At 49.9% G+C, this 23,542-nt stretch overlaps 1 protein-coding gene across 7 annotated transcripts in view; it reads left to right on the forward strand.

Annotated features, from left to right (window-relative positions):
* Nucleotides 1-23,542, forward strand: part of Anks1a (ankyrin repeat and sterile alpha motif domain containing 1A) — a 159,802-nt gene that overhangs the window by 49,424 nt on the left and 86,836 nt on the right. For 3 of the 7 annotated variants that reach the window (XM_075979682.1, XM_075979676.1, XM_075979678.1), the window contains exons 2-5: nucleotides 12,307-12,387; nucleotides 14,095-14,251; nucleotides 16,363-16,425; nucleotides 23,245-23,541. In XM_075979682.1, the coding sequence (XP_075835797.1) occupies nucleotides 12,307-12,387; nucleotides 14,095-14,251; nucleotides 16,363-16,425; nucleotides 23,245-23,541 (598 nt within the window). Of the gene's footprint in view, nucleotides 1-12,306; nucleotides 12,388-14,094; nucleotides 14,252-16,362; nucleotides 16,426-16,794; nucleotides 16,877-22,051; nucleotides 22,139-23,244; nucleotide 23,542 lie in introns of those variants that run through there. The other 4 variants (XM_075979683.1, XM_075979679.1, XM_075979681.1 and 1 more) reach the window with 3 other exon arrangements.

Here is a 23,542-nt window from a genome sequence, read left to right on the forward strand (position 1 = left end):
TGTCTGTGACAGTCTAGTCCAGGGGACTGTTGTCATCTGTGTGTCTGTGAGAGTCTAGTCCAGGGGACTGTTGTCATCTGTGTGTGTGTGACAGTCTAGTCCAGGGGACTGTTGTCATCTGTGTGTCTGTGACAGTCTAGTCCAGGGGACTGTTGTCATCTGTGTGTCTGTGAGAGTCTAGTCCAGGGGACTGTTGTCATCTGTGTGTCTGTGACAGTCTAGTCCAGGGGACTGTTGTCATCTGTGTGTCTGTGACAGTCTAGTCCAGGGGACTGTTGTCATCTGTGTGTCTGTGACAGTCTAGTCCAGGGGACTGTTGTCATCTGTGTGTCTGACAGTCTAGTCCAGGGGACTGTTGTCATCTGTGTGTCTGTGAGAGTCTAGTCCAGGGGACTGTTGTCATCTGTGTGTCTGTGACAGTCTAGTCCAGGGGACTGTTGTCATCTGTGTGTCTGTGACAGTCTAGTCCAGGGGACTGTTGTCATCTGTGTGTCTGTGAGAGTCTAGTCCAGGGGACTGTTGTCATCTGTGTGTGTGTGACAGTCTAGTCCAGGGGACTGTTGTCATCTGTGTGTCTGTGAGAGTCTAGTTCAGGGGACTGTCGTCATCTGTGTGTCTGTGAGAGTCTAGTCCAGGGGACTGCTGCCATCTGTGTTTCTAGTACAAGTGCCAGGGTCACTGAAGATGGAATTTCTTCATTCTGTCTAGCCCAGTGGCCACGATGGCTTCCCCCTGTTCTTGTATATGAAGCTTCATTTGTTCTCGCATGGTCGGATCGTGGCTAGTTGCTTCTTGTGAATTTATAATCCTGAAGCAAATAGCTGTTTGTAGGGACACCATCCTGTTAGGACACTGTCTTTAGCTGTGTGGCGGTGTCTCTTCCTCCTCCACCAGCAAATGTTGCACACAGTGGTACTGCTTCCAAAGCCGCGTGTCTGCCAGCCTCAGCCGTCCAGAGCGGGGACTCACTTTTGAAAGACTCCACGGCAAAACTGCACTTCTCTTGAGAAAGCTGGATGAAGAATTTGACAACAGAGCAGATTTGGAACACTGATTAAAGACAGATCTTTGAGATCCTGAGACAGGCCCTGGGATTAAGCTAAATTTAAACACATTACAAATAGAAACAAAGAGAGTGAGAAAAACCTGGGCTCGGTTAAAGCCAAAGCCAGCTTTGTTGTTCCAAAGTCATTTGCCTTGTTCAGCTGTTTTCACTAACGGAAGTTACAGCTAGACAACTTACTAAATTATGGAGAAATAACTTCTTGAAAAATTAGTTTGAACAGAAGAGCTTAAGGCAGCAGAATTTGATCTGTATAACCTGTACAGCTATTTCAGAAATAATGACTGTGTTCCTCTCCCAAACTGAGTGCAGCTAGTGTAAAGGAAAGAACAGTACTGCAAAACCAGAAACCTGGCTCCCAGTGTGGCTCAGCCACTTAGCACCCATCCCTGCTGTCCTCTGTGGCCTTTCCCATCTGCAAAGACAAGACGGTACCAGGGATGAGGAAATGAGCAGGCCCCTGCCCTTGAGGCAGTGAAGACGAGGAAAGGTAGCACTGGAGAGGCTGCTAACTCAGCAGGAAAGCGGGATGACCCTGCAGTAGGCCTTGAAGGAAGCTTGAGATGGGGTCAAGTGGAGAGAGCAGTGTGTGCAGACAGACGCACAGCTGATCCTGATGGTCTGTGTGAGGATGGTGGGTGGTGCTGGCACTGCTGGGGGATAGGGGTTCTGGGGTTGGTGGTTCTTGTGTGGCAGCCTGAGGAGCTGTTCCACGGAGGGCAGCCTAGGAAGCTCTGAGCCAAACCTGACTGGATGGGCCCTTGAGATAGTTACCCCTTCTGGAAAATGTTTCTTTGTTGCTGACTCAAGGCGATCTTGATCATTTTGGGGGTGATTTCAAGACTAAGAAGGTGACTTTGAAAATGAAGCTGTGCCAGGGAGGAAAGCATCTCTGGTTTGGGCACTGTGGTGGTTTGAATGAAAATGGCCCCCGTAGGAGTGGCACTATTAGGAGGTGTGGCCTTGGAGTAGGTTTGGTTTTATTGGAGGAAGTATGTCACCGAGGGTGGACTTTGAGGTGCCAGTGTCTCCCTCTCTTCCTGCTGTCTGCCAGTCTGGATGGCTGCTCTGAGTGCTAGCCAGTCACTCAGAGATGCAATCTGAATGCTAACACAGCTCCTCTCCAGCACGGTGTCTGCCTGCATGCCACCATGCTTAGCGCCATGATGATAGTGGACTAAACCCCTGAACTATAAAGAGCCCCGATTAAATGTTGTCCTTCATAAGAGCCGCTGGGTCATGGAGTCTCTTCACTGCAGTGTAACTCTAAGACAAGCATCCATGCTGACCTACCACTCACCTCTCCCAACCTCAGCTGTCTCGGTTTCTGCAGGGCTTTTCAGTCCAGTAGTCTTTGAACTCACTGACCTTATGGTTACCTCCCCTGTGGCTGAAGTCTCTAAAGCAAGTTTTTTTCATGACCTTTGTGATCTAGGGACTCCTTTCAGAAGGACAGATTGGTGCTCACCCTCCAGGGGCTGAAAATCAGGGACCACAGTGGTCCTTAAAAAGGTGCAGAAATAAATGTCCCTTGAGCCCTTTTCTGTGCATGCTCTGCCATGCTCATAACTGGAAGCCCAGCTCTCTATGGAATAGATCTGGCTTCTGTTATAGAGGCCAGGAGGTGGGGTAGGAAGATAGGGACAGGTAGATATGGGCTTCTCACCACATACAGCAGACGTGAATGGAGATTTATAGCCTTCAACAGGGTGGAAGTGATGGAAAATTCCATAGTGGAAGCCTCTAGGGGATAGAACTGCCCAGCAGGATTCTGAAGATGCAGTACAGGCTTGGCTATCCCCATGGGAGACAGAAACTTGACCAGGCGTGGGCTCAGGGACTTCTCAGCTTAGTTAGCGTGTTTCTCCCTCACCCTGCTGAGCAGACCTGTGGAGCTCTAAGAGGCCTGACTAGACTGCAGTCAGGGAAGAGAGCACAGTGCATATTTTACTGCAGAAGTCATGTGTGCCTCATGTCCAGAACTGGTCAGGGCTAATAGTGTGCTGCTGCGTTGGTGTGAGGGAGGTCACAGACTGGCAGGGCACCGCCCCCTTCATGCAGCTGAGCCGTTGCTTCCCATCAGCACACACTAGTCTCGTTCTCGACTCTGGGCATGGTGTTTACCCAGAATTGTAAATGGACGTTATTTAAAATGTAAGCGCTTCCATCTGCCGTCTACAGTTTTATTTTCACGTTTGTTGTTCCCCTTATTCCATCTAACAACTCCAAGGGCTTCCTTGCCATTTACCATGGTGATCTCAGCAGATGAAAGTCACCTGGCAGTTGGCCAGCAACTCTGCAGCTGATGTGTTAATCCAGGATTCTGCTGGTTCGGCTGTGGGTGTGAGCAGTGACTCTGGACCCCCGACATCCCGCTTACGGCAACAGTCACCATCCTACTTTAGCCTGTGGTCCTTCGGGACATCCAGGAAATACCTGCTGGTCCTGTTTGCATGAGTAATTTCTATATGGAAAATTGTTGCCATTTTAATTTCCTCTAAACAAGATTATTATCTTACTACCTTAAGAGTACATGGATCCGTTTGTATCTTTCAGTGTAGCCTTGGTACTTCTGCGTGATGAAGTCTGTCAGCTCAGTGGATTTCTGGAAATGTTAGTGGATCTTCAGTTAGATAGCTCTTCATTTGCCTCTGGGACCCAGTCTGTGCCTGGAATACCATGACTCACCCTCAGCGCACTGTGCGGCTTCCCCATGACCCTGGGGAGAAAGAAGAGCAAGCTGGGAGAATGGATGTGCTGGGAGTTGAACCCTGGTCCTCTGGAAGAATAGCCAGTGCCCTAACCACTGAGCCATCTCTCCAGCCTTTATCCCTTAGGTAACCAAGGTGTTAAAGATACTGAGTCTAGCACTTCATTGACAATGAGAATACAGTGGTAAATAAAATTTACTTGAGTCTGCCCTGAATTGTTTGTGGGTCTGGTGAAAGAGGCAAATAATTGAAACGAGATAGTCTTGAGGGTGGCCAAGCACAAGAGACCTGCTCTTTAAGGGGCAGCCTGCCTGGCCAGGGAAGGTACGTCGTCCGTACCCTGAGGAGTCACTTCTGCTCTACCCTGGACAGGAGTTGAAGGGACTGACGGGCGTGGCCGGGAGAACCCAGCAGAGTAGGCATTCCAGGAAATACAGGATCCTGTAAAGAATCCAGCGAAGGCCCTACTGCCTCACACTCTTGAGTGCCTCTGCTTCCTAGTGAGGGCACAGCCACCCCGATGGCCGTGTTCCCTCAGCAGGGTGCTTCGCATTGGCATGTGCTTATTTCCTTTACGGGGGTTGCCATCTTTTTAAATAAACCCAGAATAAAGCAGCGACCTTTCCCTCTTTCTGCCCTCCCACGGCTGAGCACTCTGTCCAAGCAGGCACCATCTCTGCGGTCTCAGGCATGCAGTAAGCGAAGACACCGGAGGGTTCGCACTTAACATCCGAGCCCTGCAGTCCGTTCTCCTGTAAGTTGAGCAGATTCTTGCCTGTGTGCAGCTGTGGATCAGAAACTAAACGCTTGCGGGTCGTAGGGATTGCCGAGAGAAGTTCAGTCAGATTCAGAGAAGTGTCCCTAATAATAGTGTGAACGGCGGGGAGGTGGGGCTTGCAAACACATACTTATTTCTGAGTGCTCGTGGACAGTCACCCTGTGGGCGTGGTCCCTGGGCTTCTCTGGCCTCCCTCCCCATCACCATCGGCAAGCAGGGCCCAGGGCATGATGCTTCCCCTGCCCCAGGAGAGGCTCCAGGAGTTTCCGGGTGGTCATTGCTCCTCCAAAGCCTGCCTAGTTCACTGTGTGATTCGTCTCCCCACACTGCCACCTGGAGAACAGAATGGATGTCACCTGTATGTCTGTCCTTGGCCCGCCCCCTCCTCCAGACCGTACGGGTTGCACGTGTGCAGGTGAAGTGAGCACTGTCTTTCCTGTGCCTCCCTCCGGAGGGAAAAGCCTTCTGGACTGGAGCCGCCCATTGCACGTCTGACAAAACACACTGCCGCAGAACTCCAGGAGACGGGGCTCCTCCAGCTGAGTGTCCTCAAGCTCCTCAGTCCTCTGTTCTCACTGGAGCAGAGCCACCTCCCAGGCCCGTACTTCCTGCTGCCCCTCTCCTCCCCAGCAGTAGTTACTGTGGTTGTGGCCCTCCTCCTCCCCTCCCTCCCCCCCTCCCCTTCTCTGTGTGTGCTATCTCCTTCTGTCACTCTGTACCGTATATTTCGAGGCAGGGTCTCTCACTGAACCTGGAGCTCATTGGTTTAGCCAGACTGACAGATGAGTGGGCTTCAAGAATGCTGTCTCCCTCCTGAGCTTAGAGGTGCATGCCAGCCACCATTGCCATCATACCTGGCTTTGCTTGGGTACTGGGAATCTGAACTTGGTTCTCATGCTTACAGAGCCATGGCTTCAGCTTGCCTCTTTATTCTTAAAGCTTGACTGTCATTTTGTAGTCTTGGCTGTGGAGAAGAGGCTGTAGCTTCCTCCCTGTCACTATGTCCCGGAGATGTTGCCCTGGTGGTCAGTTTTGTGCTGTTGTGGGTGTCACAGTGTTTCATCTCCTGAGCCAATTGGAATACATTAGAATATAGCCCTATGTTTATACAATAAAATAATAATAACAGCACATATAAATACAATCCTATGTTTTTCTTGTATAATTTATTAATGACCTCTTGATTTTCTTTGTTTTCTGAGTTTACTTTTAAAACCATGACTATACATGGCAGGCAGGTGTTTTTGCTGCTCTCACTGTCTCCTACAGACATTCCGCTTCTGCAGCCTGCCCCTGCCTGCGCCTGGTTTCCGGATGCCTCTCTTTTGCACGTGTTGGCAGGGCAGCATATCCTCCGACTCTTCTGAGAAGGTGTGGGAGGTCAGATTGGAGTGTCTGTGGAGTGTCTTGGGTGTCTGTGAATGGCTTGCTCTCTCTGAGCACTGACGATAGTGTGTTTGCTGGAGAGGTCTAAAGTGGGAATGATTTCACCTCACAAGTTTGGAGGCGTTGTTCTTGGACTCAGGGCTCCCAAAAATACTGAGAAGAAATACCATATGCGAGCTGCCACGTTCTCTCTAGAATCATGGTTCGTGTTGTCCCATGTATTCAAAATTCAAAAACTGGATGTGTTTGTGTATATGTCGTTGGGGATCGAATCTCGAACATCTCACTGGGTATGCATGTGTCACTGGGCATCAGGTCCTGAGTGTTCAGCTGGATGGGTGAGTGGGTGGGTGTCACTGGGGGTTGAATCACGACTGTCCGGCTGTGTGTGTCGCTGGGGATCAAACCCCTAGTGTGCGGCATGCTGGAACCTTGTTGTTGTTTGGAGACAGGGTCTCACTGTGCAGCCTCGGCAGGCAGGCTTAGAGCTTGCTATATAGACCAGACTGGCCTCAAATGCAGAGATTTGCCTCTCTTGCCTCCTGAGTGCTGGGATTAAAGTATGTGACACCACTCCCTGCCAGTTTCTTACTTTGATTTTTTTTCTTTGTCTCTATTTTTCTAGAATTTCCAGTCTTCTGATCTTCTTGTCTTTCATTTTTCTATCTTGGTTTTCTTCTGATTTATTCAACTTTGTCATTTGTGCTTTATATTTTAAATTTCTGCCGTGATCTCTAGTTTCCAGGAACTTTTCACTGCGTGTTTCCTGTTTTCTCCTGACCTGTGCCTGCGTGCTGTGATGATTTTGAGGGTTACTGGCTTCTTATCTGTGTTCCCATACTGAAGGCTTCCTCAGTCTCCAGGATCCCTGGCTGTCATCTCCTTATGTAAGCCTGAGGCTGAGAAGTTGATTGGATGCTGTGCAAAGGCAAGAGGAGCTTGTCAGAGATACTCCATGTCACGATACAGGGCGACAGAGTCCCCCAGATCAGCTTCTGCTGACCTTTGCTGTGGAGTCATTGTGTCTCCAGGAAAGAATCCTGGAGTTTCCGGTTTGGGTTTGGAGAAGGCCAAGTGGGCCATGGGTCAGGATCCCATCCTTTGAGATGAGCTTTCTCTCAGCAGATGATTCAGTGGGGAACTTGAGACCTGAGTTCCGATCCCCAGCAATCACCTAAAAGCTGGGTGTGGCAGTGCACACCTGCCACTGGGGGCTGGCTGTGAGTTCCAGGTTCAGGAGAGACCTTGTCTCAAAACAATAAGGTGGAGAGTGAGAGAGAAAGACACCTCATGTACCTCTGGTCTCTCTGTGCACATCCAAGTACATGAACCTTGGATGCTTGCTCACGGCACACGAAATAAAGGCTTTCATTCAGGCCTTTTCCATCTTCTAGCATGCCTCCTGCGTAGACTGCACTTCACATGCTGTTGAACACGTGCATGAGTGACCCCCTGACCAGGCCCCTGTGGCCAGAGCTGACTCACCGAATGGAGTGTTGTGTCAGGTGTGTGTTCTTCCTCTGTGCCTGCGGCTGCAGAGAGTTATCTTAGGATTCACCTTGCAGGACAGATGCAGAAGATTCGACTCTGCCGAACCCAATGGTGAAGCTTTGTTTAGGAGTCCTTGGAACTGCTTTTAGCTCCCCGCCCCCACCTCCATTCTGCTGTGGCTGTGTTTGTGGGTGAGCGGCCTGCCAGGACCCACTGTTTGGGGACAGCTGTGACAGGGCGGAAGACCAAGATTTGTAAATAGCTCTTTCCTTGGGCTGCAGAAAAGGAAGAGCGTTGGGTGGAGAGGATGCTACTGCCATCCTGTCCAGAGCGAAACTCCAAACAGGGAGATCACAGGTTTCCTTCAGTATTAGGTTTGCTCGGTCTGTTCCCTGAACCCCAGAATCTCTAGCTGGACCTCTTGTGGAGATGCTGATCAGAGAAAGAGGGCCGGAGAGGGCTGGGGTTTGCCTTGTTGTCATCTTGTCTGGTTTTGAGGGAGTTTAATGCCTTTGCAGTCGTTAGGGGGAGGTCCTGGAGGACTCCTGCTGTAAGAAAGGACAGCTTGACCCTGAGTTTAGTAGGAGGTGGCTGGCACCTGGTGGGTTGCTAAGCTAGTGTGGCTGCTAGATGCTGACTTCCCAGCTCCTTCATGGCGTTCCAGTAGGACCTAAAAGTCCTTGTCTGGAAGGGTGCCAAGAGCTGCCTAGCCAGTGGTTCCGCGCTCACTGCTATGGTGTGTGCCTTGCTCTTGGCCCTTACTGGTGCTGTTTTCTTCTAGACTCCTTGTATGCGCACCACCTCTCCCAGTTCTCCTGCTCATTTCCTTTCCGTTCTCTTTTTATCAAATACAGTTAGACAAGTTTGGTGTTAAAAATGGCTGGGAAAGGTGAGATGTAATTGCTGGTGACTCCTCGTTTGGCAGGTGCAGAGGGGGTCCAGACGTCGTGGTTGATGTCTTCATGTCGGGATGTACCTCGGGCTCACCATAGTGAAAAGACTGCCCCAATGTCAGCTCGCATGATCCCACACTCTTCATTTCCTTTAATTCATCTTCTCATTGGCAAGCTCACTATGAGTGTGTCCGCGTGCGGCAGTCTTTGACCTGCACTTGTCGTGGAAGGACTCGAAGCTCCTGAGCTCCACTTCAGATTCGCACCTAAATGTGTCTGTGTGGTGTTTGTACTCGTCCATTTCATTCAGCATAGTGTCCTCCGGGTACATTTATCCTGCTGCAAATGACGGGATTTCCTCCTTTTTCAGGGCTGAGTAGCATCCCACTTCCTTTTCCTAATCATTTGTCAGTGGACCCTCCTGTTGATTCTGTGTCTTGGCCTGTTAGCCCAGCTTTGGGGAGGTAGAAGCAGAATGACCAGGAGTTCGAGGCCACTCTGGGCTACAGGAGGTCCTATCACAATAATAAAGATGTACTTTTGTGTCCTTTGCCCATCTTTACACTGCCTTGTTTTCTTGCAGTCAGTTGTGTCCATGTGTGTTTCAGATGTTAGCTGCTTCTCAGGTGCGTGACCTACAGGTGTTTCTCGTGTTCTCTGCCGCTTGTTTCCATGGCTGCTCAGTTGGCTCTTCCCTAATACTTCTTTCCTGTGGCTCTGAGTCAGTATGTGAGGCTTCCTGGAGAGGCCCGCCATGTTAGGAACACCGTGGTGCTTTCGTTTCTTTGTATTGGTTCTTCCCTGTAAAAGGCCTCGTGGTGAGAGCACGTGGCTGCCACATTCTGACTGCCGTGGTAGAACGCTGCGTCAACAGGGAAGAGCCCCCAAGGTCACCACTAAGAACAGTTCTTGGTGAGCACTTGTCTGCTTTCACCCCTAGCGTCTATGTCCTGTGTGTTTGTAAAATGGGGCGCGTCTATTTCAGTGAGGTCCTTTCCCAGGCTTTCAGCACGCTGCACTCACGTCAGGACACACAAGCCCAGCTCTCCGTTTTTACTGTTAACGGCTGTGTTGTATTTCATGTTGTGGGTGCACCAGCGTCTTAACTGCTTGTCTCTTGGTGTGCGTGTGCTTTTAGAATCTCTCTCTTCTTGTGAAGTAGTCCTGTGTGAGCATGTGCTGTGTGCACATGTACAAATGTTTCTCTTGGATAGTTGCCTGGAAGTGAAGCTGCTGGCTCCAAGTGAATGCTATTCTTGGTTTTGATAAATGCTGCCAAATTGTGTTCCCAATGGAGTTAACTAACTTCAACCTGTTCCAGTGGTGTGCTTGCTTTCACGAACACATGATAATTCCACATCAGATAGGTGGAAAGTCGTACATAATGGTGTACTTTGTGTTCTTTTTGGCTGCATCAACTTTCTACTTTTTAAGACTGTCTCATAAAAGGGTTGAGGGTTCAGGTCAGTAATTGCCTGGCCATGCAATCACGAGGATCTGAACTCAGTCCCCAGCATTGAATAAGGTGTGTTGGCATACCCTTACAATCCCGGTGGGGAGGATTGACAGGAGGGCCACCGGGGCTTGCTGGCCACCCCATCTTGTTTAATTGGTGAACTTCAGATCCTGGTGAGACCTTGTGTCAGAAGGTAGACAGCGCCCATTGAAAACATTGGAGGTTGCCCTCTGTGTCCCCGCGCTACGAATTTCTCAAAAAGCCAGATGTCATCGTTTGCATCATCCCAGTACTCAGGAGTTTGGGGCCAGCATGGACTGCTGTTTTTCCTGTCAGCTCATTAAACCTTAGGGTGTGGGGGGGGCGGGGGGCGGTAGTGAAGTAGCGCAGCAAGTTCAGTGCGTGTTGCCAAGCCCACTATTGAGTTTGGCCAGCAGGAGGAAGGAGAGAAGCAACGTCCAGAAGTTGTTCTCCGACCTCCACAGTGTGCTCTAGCACACTTGCCCACAGCCTCCAATGTGATGTAAAAGTCTTTTACACTTTAAGCTGGGGTTGAAGTGAACTGTCCTGACCAGTTCTCTGCTACAGCTCTTTCTGAGATCACTTCTAACACTTGCTACAGTCTTTTCTCTGCCTTATTCAGCACAGCGTAGCCGGGGTGATGGGTGGACCACTCTGCCCAGGCTGTAGTACCGGCCTTGTTTGTAGGGTGTTCCTATAGTGATCCAGCTTCTAGCACGCAGGCTTGAAGACTGTGTCCAGATGGTTTCACTACTGATTCCTGGTTCCCACTGAAGAGATGCTAAGTGGTTAAGAACATCTGCTCCCACAGAGGACCTGTGTTCAGTTCCCAGCACACACGCGGTGTCTCACAGCCACCAGCTCCAGGGGACCTAATGCTTGTCTGACCTCTGCAGGCGCCAGGCACACATGTGACGCTTAGACACATACACAGGCGAAATACCCATGCACATAAGAAACAGTTCTAAAACAATCAGCATAATGGTTTTCTGTATGAGAGAACAGCAGCCAAGCTGATTTCTGACCAAACTGAGCACCGACACTGTCCACTTACAGTGACTTTAAAAGGCAGAACCCTTGTGCCGGCCTCACAAACATAGACATGAAAATTCAATATTGTGTTTCAAAGCAGACACACCGACAGTGTGTACCAGCCAGACCCTCACAGGTGGCAACAGTTAAGGTCACTCCCAGAATGAGAGTAGCTTAATATAGAAGCTGAAGCAACGCTGTGCTTAGGTCATTGGACATGAAAGTTGGTTATTTTCATAGATGCCAAAAATGCATTTCGATTAAACAACTCTCCCTGATAATACTTTTAAAAGGGAAGGGCGGGATGCAGCTCAGTGACAGAATGACTCCCTAGCAGCTTGAAGGGGACCCTGGGCTTAAAACTATAAAACATTAAAAGAGAGGGGGTGCTTCCAACTGTCAGTCCTGGCAGAATCAGAAGCAAGCAAGGACTTGATGTTTGAGGCTCTAACCCGGGCTGGGAGATGGGAGACAAGTCAGAATTAGGGCTTTGAGAGTTGAAGGAGGTGACATTGTTTCCCATATGGTGTTTCTCGTGGAGATGAGATCCTCCAGTGATAGATTTTGTCAGTGGATACACAGACATCTGCAGATAAAACGTCATGATTTATCAGCATCCACAGGAGGCTGACTTCAGTAATCCTTTGTGTAAAATAGTGTGTGTCCACGGGATGTTATCCATGTGCTCTTGATTGCTCATAATTAATATGGTGTGACTGCTATACAAACGGCTTTTGTTATTCTTTTCCTTTTTTTTTTATTTTTGAGACAGATTACTGTGTAGCTCTGTCTGTCCTGGAACTCACAGAAATCAACTTGCCTCTGGAGTGCTGGCATCAAAGGCATGGGCCAACACTTCAGCCTTATGCAAACAGGTTTTAGACTATATCGTGTATAGTTTGAGTTATAATGATAAGAAAGGGGGCTGGGTATGTTCAGTAGAGATACATTTTTAATGCCTGTTTCAGCCCACTGTAGTTGAACCTGTGAATTCAGAATCGACTGTCCCCTCAGCCAACTATCTTTTTGGAGGAAGGGGACACAGTCTGGTTTGTGTTAACTCAAGCACCCTTATGCATTTCTGACAGTGTTGGGTGCTGTCTTAGTCTGTGATCTGTACTGAGGTAGCTCCTGGCTCCACTCAGCAGAACAGGGTGATGCTCAGCAGCCATGTCTGGCCAGGTGGCTTGGTTTTGTGCTGTTTGAGTGATATCTCTTTGAGTTGGGAACCCTCAGAGGCCTAAGATCAAAACGGAGTAAGTGATGCCACCCAGATGAGCCAACGGATGCTGAGCTGGCCCTTGGGTTGACTCTGCGGCCTTCTCCTTAGGCTCCTTGCTCAGTAGGTCACTGTAGGTGCTGTGCACCACCATCTGCATGAGCAGTCTGTGGAAGCTTCTGGTTTGGTGATCTGCTACATCATTAGGGAACTCGATCTTCAGACTTTGCAATCTCTCTCTCTTTTTCCTTATCAGCATGTGGAGGGGGCCGAATGTGAACTGCGTAGACAGCACCGGCTACACGCCGCTCCACCACGCTGCGCTGAATGGCCACAGGTAAGCACCAGGGCCCTCCCCTGCCCACCCTGCGGAGCCCAGCTCAGGTGTCTCTCTGCCTCTTATGAGGACAGAGAGAAGCAGAGTCCACACAGACCATGCAGACACTGAGTTCCTCTTCAGTGAATGACATAAGCATCCTTTTCTGCCCCACCCCCAGAAAGACCTTTAGAAAGAAGTGAATTTCACCTTTTCTCCTGATGATCTCTTCCTGTCTGGAGTATTCACACAACGGTGGTGACTGTGAAGACCAGACTCAGGGCGGCCAGATCATAAAGATCCTGGCCCACAGGCACCCATCCCTTGATGAACACAGTAGATGGGGGAGGGATGAGAGGCTGACTTTCTGTCTGGATAGCTGCCATTCTTCCCTTGTAAGATCAGCCTTGTGAACAGTGATTCCTGTAGAGAGGGAAACTGTGTACACGGCCCACGTAATCCTCTGGAGTCTAAGGAGGTTATTAGAACTTGAGTGGGGCATGTGTGTGGAAAGTTTTCTGGAGAAGATGAACTCAGGGAAGCTGAGAGCTCCCTGCTGGGAGTCATCAGTGAACCAATGTCAAAATCTCAGCACAGTACAGGTGCAGTCATGGGGTGTGGGGCGGGTTTGCTCAGATGGGGAAGAGCAGACACAAAGGGGACAGAAAAGATGGTGTTGAGAGTCAGAGCAAAGTCCCACCAAGGAGGAGGAGCTGCGTGGGTGTAGTGCTGGTGGCAGGGACCAGGGACTCACTGGGATCCCCACCCTTCCTTATCTTTGGTGCTGACCTTGTGCTTTGCCACTAACCCATATGCTCAGCCCTCATTTTATACGAGCAAAGAAGCTTCTGTCACCTGGCCAGTGTGTGGCCACTTGATGGTTTGCTCTAGCACTGAACTCTTCTCAAGTTGAATGTGGACACCGTTTCTTTTCTAAAACAACTTTAAAGCTAAAGCCCAGGGCCAGCGAGATGGTTCAGAGGGTAAAGCACTTGCTGCGTGCCCGGTGACCCATGGTGGATGTAGAGAAATGACTTCCGAAAGTTGTCCTCTGACTTCCGTCTGTGCTCCATGGCACATGGTATATGCACAAGGAGAGAAAAGAAATATATTGAGACCCCTCTCAAGTAGCTGGGAAAGTCTGAATTAATGTGACCTCTCAACTCAGAGGTGGCAGTTTGCTAGCCAGGTTCCTCTCCAGGGCCTGTGTGTAGTCACAGGGAGGGTTTTATTTGACCTTGTGTGCCTGGGGATAATCACACATTTGTGTCTGCCTTATTAGCAATGTCACCATGAAGAAAGCCAGAGCTGCCTTTTTGAAGCTATGAGATGATGCTCTGTGTATCTGGCTTATGTCTGTGACACAGACTTTGCTCTGTCCTCATTCAGTTCCCACATCCCCAAGGCATTGGACTAGGTAGTGAGGAACATCACTTGCCGTGTTTGACTGCTTCTGTGTAAATGCTGAACACTATTTAACTGCCACAAACTGGGGAGAGATGCACAGTTTAGACAAGGAGTCCAGACGTTTTCAAAGTAGTGGGAAATAGATGGGTTATCAAGGAAGGCCAAGGGAAGGTGAGTCATTGCTCGCAGTGACACATCAGTGGCCGTGGGCTTTAGAAGAAGATCTGGCGGTGAGCTCAGAGGAGGTGATGTCAGAGAGCTGCAGGACACCGTGGGAAGACCTCTGGTTCCATAAGCTCATGGTGGATTTTTGCTTTCTAGGGATGTGGTTGAGGTCCTGCTGAGGAACGACGCGCTGACCAATGTTGCTGACTCGAAAGGCTGCTACCCGCTGCACTTGGCAGCATGGAAAGGAGACGCCCAGATAGTGCGCTTGCTCATCCACCAAGGGCCCTCGCACACCAGAGTCAATGAACAGGTCGGGAGAGAGACTGTCCCCAGACATGCGCAGCTCAGGACATAGCTCCTCCTTCTCTAGGCTGACCCCTCATCTGGAGTAGTGGGGACATTTTGTTCTGGAGGATGATTGGTTTGTTTTGTTTCTGTTTTTCTCTGTGTAGCCCTGGCTGCCCTGGAACTTGATCTGTAGACCAGGCTGGCCTCAAATGTAGAGATCGGCTGGAACCAAAGGCGTGCCCCACCACACCAGGCCTGGAGGATGCATTTTATATGCAGCTGACACATGCGAATTTGGTAGAGTTTCACACTTGCACAGATAGACTCACAGTATAAAATTTGATGCAAATCTTTCCAAATGATGTCGAGTTAGTTTCAAACTCGAGATTCCATAATTACAATCTGTGCTTGTGCCATCAGCATGCAGCACAATGTTCCTGGCGTTTGTCAGTGCCCTGTGAGCTAGCCTGTCATTTTACACACATCAGAGTGTGTAGAAGTGAGCGTGTTTGTCATTTTACACACATCAGAGTGTGTAGAAGTGAGCTAGCCTGTCATTTTACACACATCAGAGTGTGTAGAAGTGAGCGTGTTTGTCATTTTACACACATCAGAGTGTGTAGAAGTGAGCGTGTTTGTCATTTTACACACATCAGAGTGTGTAGAAGTGAGCGTGTTTGTGCTAGTGCTGAAAAGATGAGCTCACAATCGAAACCGTGTAGATGCGGGTCAGAGGTGAGCCGGTGGAACGAAGATCATTTCCATGGTGTCCTCCTCCAAGGCTGCTTTAAGAGTGAGCATACTTTGAGAAACCACAGCTATTAGAAAACAGAAAGGCAGTGTTCAGGGAAAACTACCTCGCTGAATTTGGTAGCACCTGCCTGTAATCTCAACCCTTGGGAAGTGCAGACCAAAGGATCAAGGGTTTCAAGGTCATCCTTGACTATGTAGTTAGAAGACAGCCTGGGCTATGTGAAACCTTGCCTCAGCGAGTAAGGAAAGAAGGAAGAACGGGAAGAAGGAAAGAAGAACAGAAGGATGAAAGGGAGGTAAAAATTACCCAAGCTAGCTATGGTGGTTGGTGTACAGCCTGCATCTGCACACTCAAAAGGCTGAGGCAGAAAGTTCGGAAGTTCCAGGGAAGCCTAGACTACAACATGAGGCCCTAATCTGAAAAGAAGAAAGAGAGAAGAGAATCAGCAGAACCTTACAAGGCCCCTGCATTTAATCCTTAGAACAGCTTCTTTGTTCTTGGGGAGAGATTTCATTACAAGGCTCTGTAGTTTGGGTCCCAGGAGTAGGTCCCTCGGGGAGAGGCTGTGTCGTCCCTGCTCCTGCAGTGCGCACTGTGCTGCTCCTTCTCAGTGGAATGTCAGGTCCAGTCGTCAGCAAGGCCCACACAGTTTTCCACTGAGAGCTGCCAGAGCGTGGCTTGATTCTGAGAAGGGAGGTCGTCAGTTCCAGGTGCTCCATGTGGAGCCTGGGTGTTGGCAGTGGTCTGCCAGCGTGCCATCTCCTCGTGGGCGGGGCTTCCCAGTAGGTAAGCAGCAGGCATCAGACCGTTGGTGAGGACGACGGTGGTGTGATTGCCTCTGTGAGCCTGAGTGTGGTTCTCCTGACTGAAACAGTTTCTCTCCACTCTGGAGGAAGTGCAGAGAGAAGCTTGCTTGTAGCTAATTCTCTTCAATGTTGAAAAGCTGCCCACCATTGAAGTCCTTCTCACTCCAGCAATCACAGCGATCATTTCTAATCCTGTCTTCGCCCACTTTGCCTTGACACACAGCTGCTTGGGTCTGTGAGCCACTTGATTGTGCTAGCTTGTCTTGCTCACAGCTGCCTCCTGCCTGGAGTAGGCAAGGGTAGGGGATGCCAGCCCAGTGATTGACCTTTGCAGGCGGGGGCTGGGCAGGCTGGCCAAGGCGCTGGAAGAACCGAATGGTTCTGGGCAGTTGGAACCGTGCCAGTGGTTTTAAAGCATTAACGTGGCTCCATCGGATGTGTGGATAAGAGTGAGGGTCCCTGGAGCTGCCCTCTCTTTAACTCCCCCAGGTGCCCTGAGCCCCAGAGCTGCGTGTCACTTTGATATATTTCGTCCATTTTATCGTCACATTGTCTTTTCCTTCCTTTTTATAGAATGCTCTTGAGATCAAAGAACTCAAAAAGTACGGCCCCTTTGACCCTTATATCAATGCCAAGGTGTGTACGTCATGGCCAGGACCCACATCGTCCATGCTGTTTCTCCACGCTGCACCTCTGCCGTGGTCCCTGTCTGCCTCCCAGCTCCTCATCACCCTCCCGCTGCCTGCCTCAGCCCATCTGCTTTTGGCTTGTTTAGGGAGCACAGGGGCGAGGCTTTATTTTTCATACCATGCAATCCAGGAAAGCTTGAAAACATCTGAAGCAGCAGGAATAGGAACCGGGACCTCTGCGTAAGCCTGCTGTACTGCTTCAGCAAAGGGATCCAGCAGACAGCAACAAGCACAGAGATGACTGAAGCGGACTTCTTTCTCCTTTCTTTCTGCTCTCGCGTTTCTTTTGAAGTAGAATCTGACTTTCTTTCAGGTTTCTGTGGCCACAGTGGTGGTGTGGGAGACACAGGTGCCGCACTTATTCCTTCAGAAGCTGTTGCTGGCCGCCCTCTCCCTGGGTGTGTGCCTCTCTGTGTTACCCAGCATCACTTCTCTTTCTGCTTTGTCATTGTGACCCTGACAGGCTCTGGCCTGGTGCCTGGAGCAACAGTGCTTTGCTAGACCTACCTGAGCAGCTGCCCTCATGCCGGGAGACTTCTCCTTAGAGCGGCAGAGCTCAGCAGGTGGTGGGTATGGTTCCTGTCCTCACGTGCTAACTCAGATGAATTTTGGGCTGGCGCGCATGCACATGCTTTTCTCTGTCTCTGCTCCAGCCCTCACCCCTCTAACTGACCCCCAGCCCTCACCCCTCTAACTGACCCCCCTGTGTAAGTGTGTGTATGTGTGTGTGCGCATGTGCACGTGCGCATGTCACGGGGTTGAGTGTCTTCCTTAGTCACTCCCTACCTTATTTTTGAGTCAGAGTCTCTCACGGAACCTGGAGTTCGCTAATTTGGCTGGACTGGTTGGCAGTGAGTTAGCAGGATTCACCTCCCAGTGCTGGAATGCATACTGCCATGCCCGGTTTTGTCCACGGATGTTGGAGAGCTCGGCGTGTGCCCTTGTGTCTGTGTGGCAGGCCCTCAACCTGCTGAGCTGCCTTCCAGCTCGAAAACTGCTTCCTGAGTGCAGTGTGGAGTTTGGTCTAGACATGAAACTGTCCTGGCTGGTGTTTTATGCTTGCTCAGAATGCAACCGTCCTGGGGAAAGGAAGCATACTCTGCTTCCAGGGTTTGCACTTGACAGGCAGGGACATCGTCCCTTTCGTCAGATGGTTTGATCTGAGGCAGTCAGTGCATCCACTCTGTTCTGGTATATTCTTTCTGTGTTCTCAGAATCAAACAGGGGACGCTTACTGGAGCAGCCTTGGGGCAGAGGCAGGGAGCAGAGCAGTAGAGCAGAGTCTTGCCAGCCAGGCCTTCTCCCAGGCCTGACTCTGAGTTCTGGCTGCTGCGGATTTCTCCCAGCCTTGGTTCACTCTTTTACAAAGTGGGTTGTTGCCGGGCGGTGGTGGCGCACGCCTTTAATCCCAGCACTCAGGAGGCAGAGGCAGGCTGATCTCTGTGAGTTCGAGACCAGTCTGGTCTACAGAGCTAGTTCCAGGACAGGCTCCATAGTTACAGAGAAACCCTGTCTCGAAAAAGCAAAAAAATAAATAAATAAATAAATAAATAAATAAATAAATAGATAAATAGATAAATAAATAAATAAATAAAGTGGGTTGTTACTACTTTCCTTGTTGGTTGTTTTGGAGTCATGTTCATAAAGTATCTGGTGACTAACAATACGTGAAATGCTCTGAAATGTCTGTGCAATCTGCCGGGTTTTGTTTTGTTTTGCTTTTTTTTTTTTTTTTTTTTTTTTTTTTGGTGGTAAAAGGGCCTTACTATGTAGTTCTAGCTGCAGACCAGGCAGGCCTTGAACTCACAGAGATCCTTCTGTCTCTACTTCCCAAGTGCTAGGCTTAAAAGTGTGCTCCACCACGACACCTGGCTACCTGTGCTGTTCTGAAAAGGCACCAGGTGATGTTTCCAGTGCTGCTGGGTGGTTAGCAAAGAATCGCTCAGTTTGCTCAAGCTTTGGTTTGGCGAGGGGGATCTGAATGACTGTTTCCACCTGCGATTGAATTGGCTTCTGAAGCATGAATTAATGCTGTGCCTTTGGTTCTTGGAAGTGCTTTCCCTAGCTTTTGATTTCGTGGACAGAACAGAAGATTTGAGTCAGTGAACGTTCGTGTCTGGAAGCGGTGCTCTGTGCTTTCTTCCCTTGAGGGTGGGTTGTCTGTGTTGAGGATGCCGGCCCTTCTGGGTCATAAGGTCCCACACCCCTAGGTTTTATCTTGACTTGAGGGGGGTTGGCTAGCCTGACCCACGGCTAGGAATTGTTTTACTAAAGCGTATGTGAACGCTAAATCCTATCTGGCTCGAGTACAAGCTTGGAAGGCTCAGGCACCATTTCAGGAGCAAATGTGGATTTCCCGAGCTCCCCTGCTCCCTTTCAACACTTTTCCTTTCAACAGTCATCATGGCAGTAAAAACAGACACGAGCTGTAGCTACAGCGGAACTGGGGGAACAGGCACCCTTGTAAGACAGCCTTCCCCTGTAGCTACAGCGGAACTGCGGGAACAGGCACCCTTGTAAGACAGCCTTCCCCTGTAGCTACAGCGGAACTGCGGGAACAGGCACCCTTGTAAGACAGCCTTCCCCTGTAGCTACAGCGGAACTGGGGGAACAGGCACCCTTGTAAGACAGCCTCCCCCTGTAGCTACAGCGGAACTGCGGGAACAGGCACCCTTGTAAGACAGCCTCCCCCTGTAGCTACAGCGGAACTGCGGGAACAGGCACCCCTTGTAAGACAGCCTCCCCTTAGTTTGGCTGTCACAAAGCAAGCAGCATAGGCAAACTCCTTTTGTGGTAGACCAGTTTTTCTGACCATCCACATCCCAGAGCGGGAAGGACCTTGAATTGGACCTGACTTGACTGTATCAGAAGCTCAGAAGCTGTTGGAGAACCTTCCCTTTGAAGGACTTTTAGCTTGGAAGGGTTCCTATGCCTAGGGCTCTGCTGTGGGGAGCACTTCTTGTGCAGGGCAGTGACATTCCGCCCTTTGCCTTTCTGTCTCCCTATGCGGCTGTGGCCATATGGAGTGATGTGTTTGAGACTAAGTTGTTCATGTCTTGACTCCAAAGCCTTAAGTTTAGTATTAATTGGATTTTCACCCAAAATCTGAGAGCAAAGGCATTAAGTTTATAAAACCGAACAAGGTGTGGGGCACACCTGTATTCTGGCAGAGGCAGAAGAGTTACTGAAAGTCTGAGGCTAGCTTGGGTGAGGCTAGCCCGGGCTCCCTAGTGAGTGATAGGCCAGCCAGAGAGCATGATGGGACCTTGTCTGGAGACAGTAAGGAGACCCTGATACAGTCACTAAGTTCAGAAAATTCACTCTCCTAATATGCTGTCCATGTTCACACGGACACTTGTCCTCATGATGCTACTTAGTCCTATCTCCTTACCTCATCCCTTCCCCTTCCCTTTCCTCCCTCCTTTCCACCTCCCTTTCTCTCCCCTCCAGCCAGCCGTGATGAAGCTGTTACTGTGGGTTAGGTTCAGGATCCTTGTGTGGGACAGGGATCCATAGAAGTGATGCCCTTCTCTGTCTCCCTGACGACAGTGGTGCTTGCAGGTGGTTTCATTCCTCAAGGTACAACTCAGGAGGGTCTTGGATCTGCTAGACCACTCAGCCCTGGTTTTGAGATAAGTTCTGGTTGTGAGGTCCAGGCTGGGATTATAGGTGTGTCCTACCATACCAGCAGAATTTTAAATAATAGTTTTATGTGCCCTTATACTCTGACAGCTTTTTTTTTTTGCCAACTCTGAAGTTCCTGGTTATTTTTAAACTCTATGTAGTTCCCAGATGAGTCTTTTTTGAGATGTATTTCTGAGCCAATTTCCTACCTGGAGGGATCCTCGCTCTGTTACCTGAACAGACGATCTTCCGTTTTCTTTCCATGTTTTCCTAGTAACCTGCTGCCCGGCGCATGTGTCTGGGATGCTGGTTGCAGTTTCTCTGCTGGCTGCATGTCTTTCTGCTGTCCACTTTGGTCCAAGTTATGCATTACAGGAGGGAAGTGAGCTCTTGTTTACCATCGTGGGGTCAGTCTTCTCTTTCTTTCCCGCCTTGTTAATTTTGTACTCATGGCTTTGCCTTTCTCCCTGGTCACGTTTCTAGAACCAGCAGCACAGTTGCAGATGGCCACAGCTCTGGCTCCTTACCACAGGCCTCTGTCCATGGGGACACGTGAGCCTGACTGATGGAATATTCCCCCGTGGAACTCCTTCTGTATGATTTTCTCTGCACACATATGAATGTGTCTATTTGTGAGTTACACATGGGATCCAAAGTTCAGTGGAATCTTCAGAGAAGAGTAGACCCCTGTTTTCTTAGACCTATTGACTGTAGCAGGGAAAACTTAATCTCAAGATGAGTGGGGCTGGAGGGTGAGTGAAAGGGTTTAGCATCAAGTTCAAGGCTAGCTTGGGCCGTGCAACCCTCCCCCAGTTCAGAATAAGGTGGTGAGTGTAGTGTTGTTCAGAAGAGGTGAAAGGGAAGTACGCCCCATGACTGTGACCTGAATCTGTGCTCTCTTGAGGGTCCATGAGTCAGACGACTCCAAGTAGAAACCAGGAGAGCATGTGGTGGTGGCAAGTACTCAGCCATGGTGACGTGGTCACCACGGACAAGCTCAAGGAAGCTAACTACCAGCCCGTGTCTGGCAAAGCCAATTCACTCTCGGATGCTTCCACACTGTGCCAGTGAGGTGTGGTTAGGTGGTGTTTAGCACCAGGCAGGCAGTGTGCCGGGGCTGACCACAATTGTGCCTTAGCAGGGCAACTTTGGGACAGCTGTCATCTTTCTAGCAAAAACCAACAAAAAGGCCAGAGAAAACCTAAAAAGCACTCGCTGTGTTTGCCTTTGGTAGGGTACATTAGGGACTAAACCCAGGGCCCTGTGAGCGCTAAGCACTTGTTCTACCACTGAGCCACATTTCCTGCATGTCATTATATCTCTGTCCCCCTCCTCCCTCCCCCTCTCTGCCTCCTTTTCCCCTTCCTCCCTTGCTGGATGGTTTTGTATTTAGAGCTTTACAATTTTTCAGTCTCTAAGTCAAGTGTTTTACAAAGTCTAGGACATGTGATCCTGGATGTGAGGCACACGGCCATATGATTGTCTCAGAGTCATTAAGTTTGACTGGTGGAGTTTTATTGACAATAAGCTGACTTTTTGACCCTGATTGGCATGCAAAAGTTGAGGTAGAGACTTTTCTTATTCTTTGGGTGGCATGTTCCAGAAAGCTCCCATGAGCTCTGTTGAAGTAGCCGTGTTTTGTCACCAGGAAGCAAAGTGACAGCCCTGAGTTTGCTCGGGGGCCTCGGGCCCTAGCTTGGTAGGAGGTGGGCATGCCCAGTGGCCACTGAAAGTTTTGCCGAGCTGTGCTGTCCGTCCGGCACTGTCCTCTGCGTCTTATTTACTTGTTTTTATCTCTGCATGTGCCCCTGCTGTCACTTTTTCTGTCCTTGTTTTCGATTAAAACATTTCTTTGCTGTTACTCTGGCCGCTGGGGCCTTGGTCTCAGCAGCCCGGAACTTTCTCATCCATTTTTATGTAGCTTAGAAAAAAACCAAGAAAACAACAACCAGGAAAAAAAAAAACAAAAACAACAAAAGAAACAAACAAAAAAACCCTGATGCAGTCAAAAGCAGATGGAATTGATGCATGTTTGGGTAACTCTTCATCTGTTCCTTTTAACGTCACTAACAGAATTGAAACAACCGTAGACGTAGTTGATTGTTAACTTCTGGCGGCTGAAAGGTGCGCACTATCGACTCAGGACAGGCCCTCTCAAGCCTTGTCTTCCCCAGAGTAGCAGAAGCTGCCTGGGTAAACTGAGGACTCTGAGACGTGGGAGAACCTTTCTCCTCCAGTACATGTCATCCGTCGCGAAGGACTTAATCGGCATGGCTCACATCCTGCTTTTGACAGTTGGGAAAAACACAGCGCTCCCCACTTTCACCCCAGCCTCTGTCCTTGAGACGAGATTGGCACCAGAGGCCTTCAGACTGCGAGTTGCATGGAGGGCAGTGTTGCAGTGGAATATTCTGCTCCCCTCACACCAAGCATCTAGGGCCTGTCCCTTTCCTGCGTGAGAAGGCTTCTCCAACGTGCTCACTGTCTCATGCAGCAGAAGCCACCGGAATTGCCCCATGTACCCTTCTGCAGCCGTCATGAGGGCAGGATAGGGTCTCAATTTCTCTCAGGCCTGAGCCTGTGCCTTCCTTAGAAATGGCTGCCCACTGCTGTCTTGAGTGTGGTTTGCGGTGCTCTGCTCTGTTACTCTCTCTGCTGGCTGATTGATTTGCATGCCAGACTACAGATGACAACCTCCTTTTAAAAAGCTGTGTGGAAGGCTGTGGATGGTGGATAAACCCAGAATCGGAACCACAGGGTCGATCAAAGAAATGCTTGTAAAACCAGTTAAAGTTTAAATGAAACAATGGCAGCGGTGCATATGTGCCAGGCCATCTACCAAACGCCTGCCAAATTTTCTCGTTCCCTCGCCTTCAGTATGGAGATGTGCCCTTAATGGCATACAGAGACTGCAAATGTTCAGGGGATGCTCCCCTCCTGCAGGGACGGAGGGCAGATGTGGCCTATGGTAGCAATCAGGCTGAATTGTTGGGGGCGGTGACTGGATTCGGACTCCTGTAAGTTTCCAAGTATCGCTGCTATTTCTCATTTAAATTTCAGTGGTTTTTATGGGTGATTATACAGGCAGATGTTGGTCCCCTACCCCACCCCTTTCTGATATGCTGTGCTTGTTAACCCTCAGAACAACGACAATGAGACTGCCCTGCACTGTGCAGCACAGTATGGCCACACGGAGGTCGTGAAGGCTCTGTTGGAGGAGCTCACAGACCCCACCATGCGCAACAACAAGTTCGAAACACCTCTGGACTTGGCAGCGCTCTACGGGCGGCTGGAGGTGGTGAAGATGCTGCTGAGCGCGCACCCCAACCTCCTGAGCTGCAGCACTAGGAAGCACACCCCCTTACACTTGGCCGCGAGGAATGGCCACAAGGCCGTGGTGCAGGTCCTGCTGGACGCCGGCATGGATAGCAACTACCAGG

The sequence above is a fragment of the Microtus pennsylvanicus genome, chromosome 7 (assembly GCF_037038515.1).
Source record: "Microtus pennsylvanicus isolate mMicPen1 chromosome 7, mMicPen1.hap1, whole genome shotgun sequence".
Classification (NCBI taxonomy): Eukaryota; Metazoa; Chordata; class Mammalia; order Rodentia; family Cricetidae; genus Microtus; species Microtus pennsylvanicus.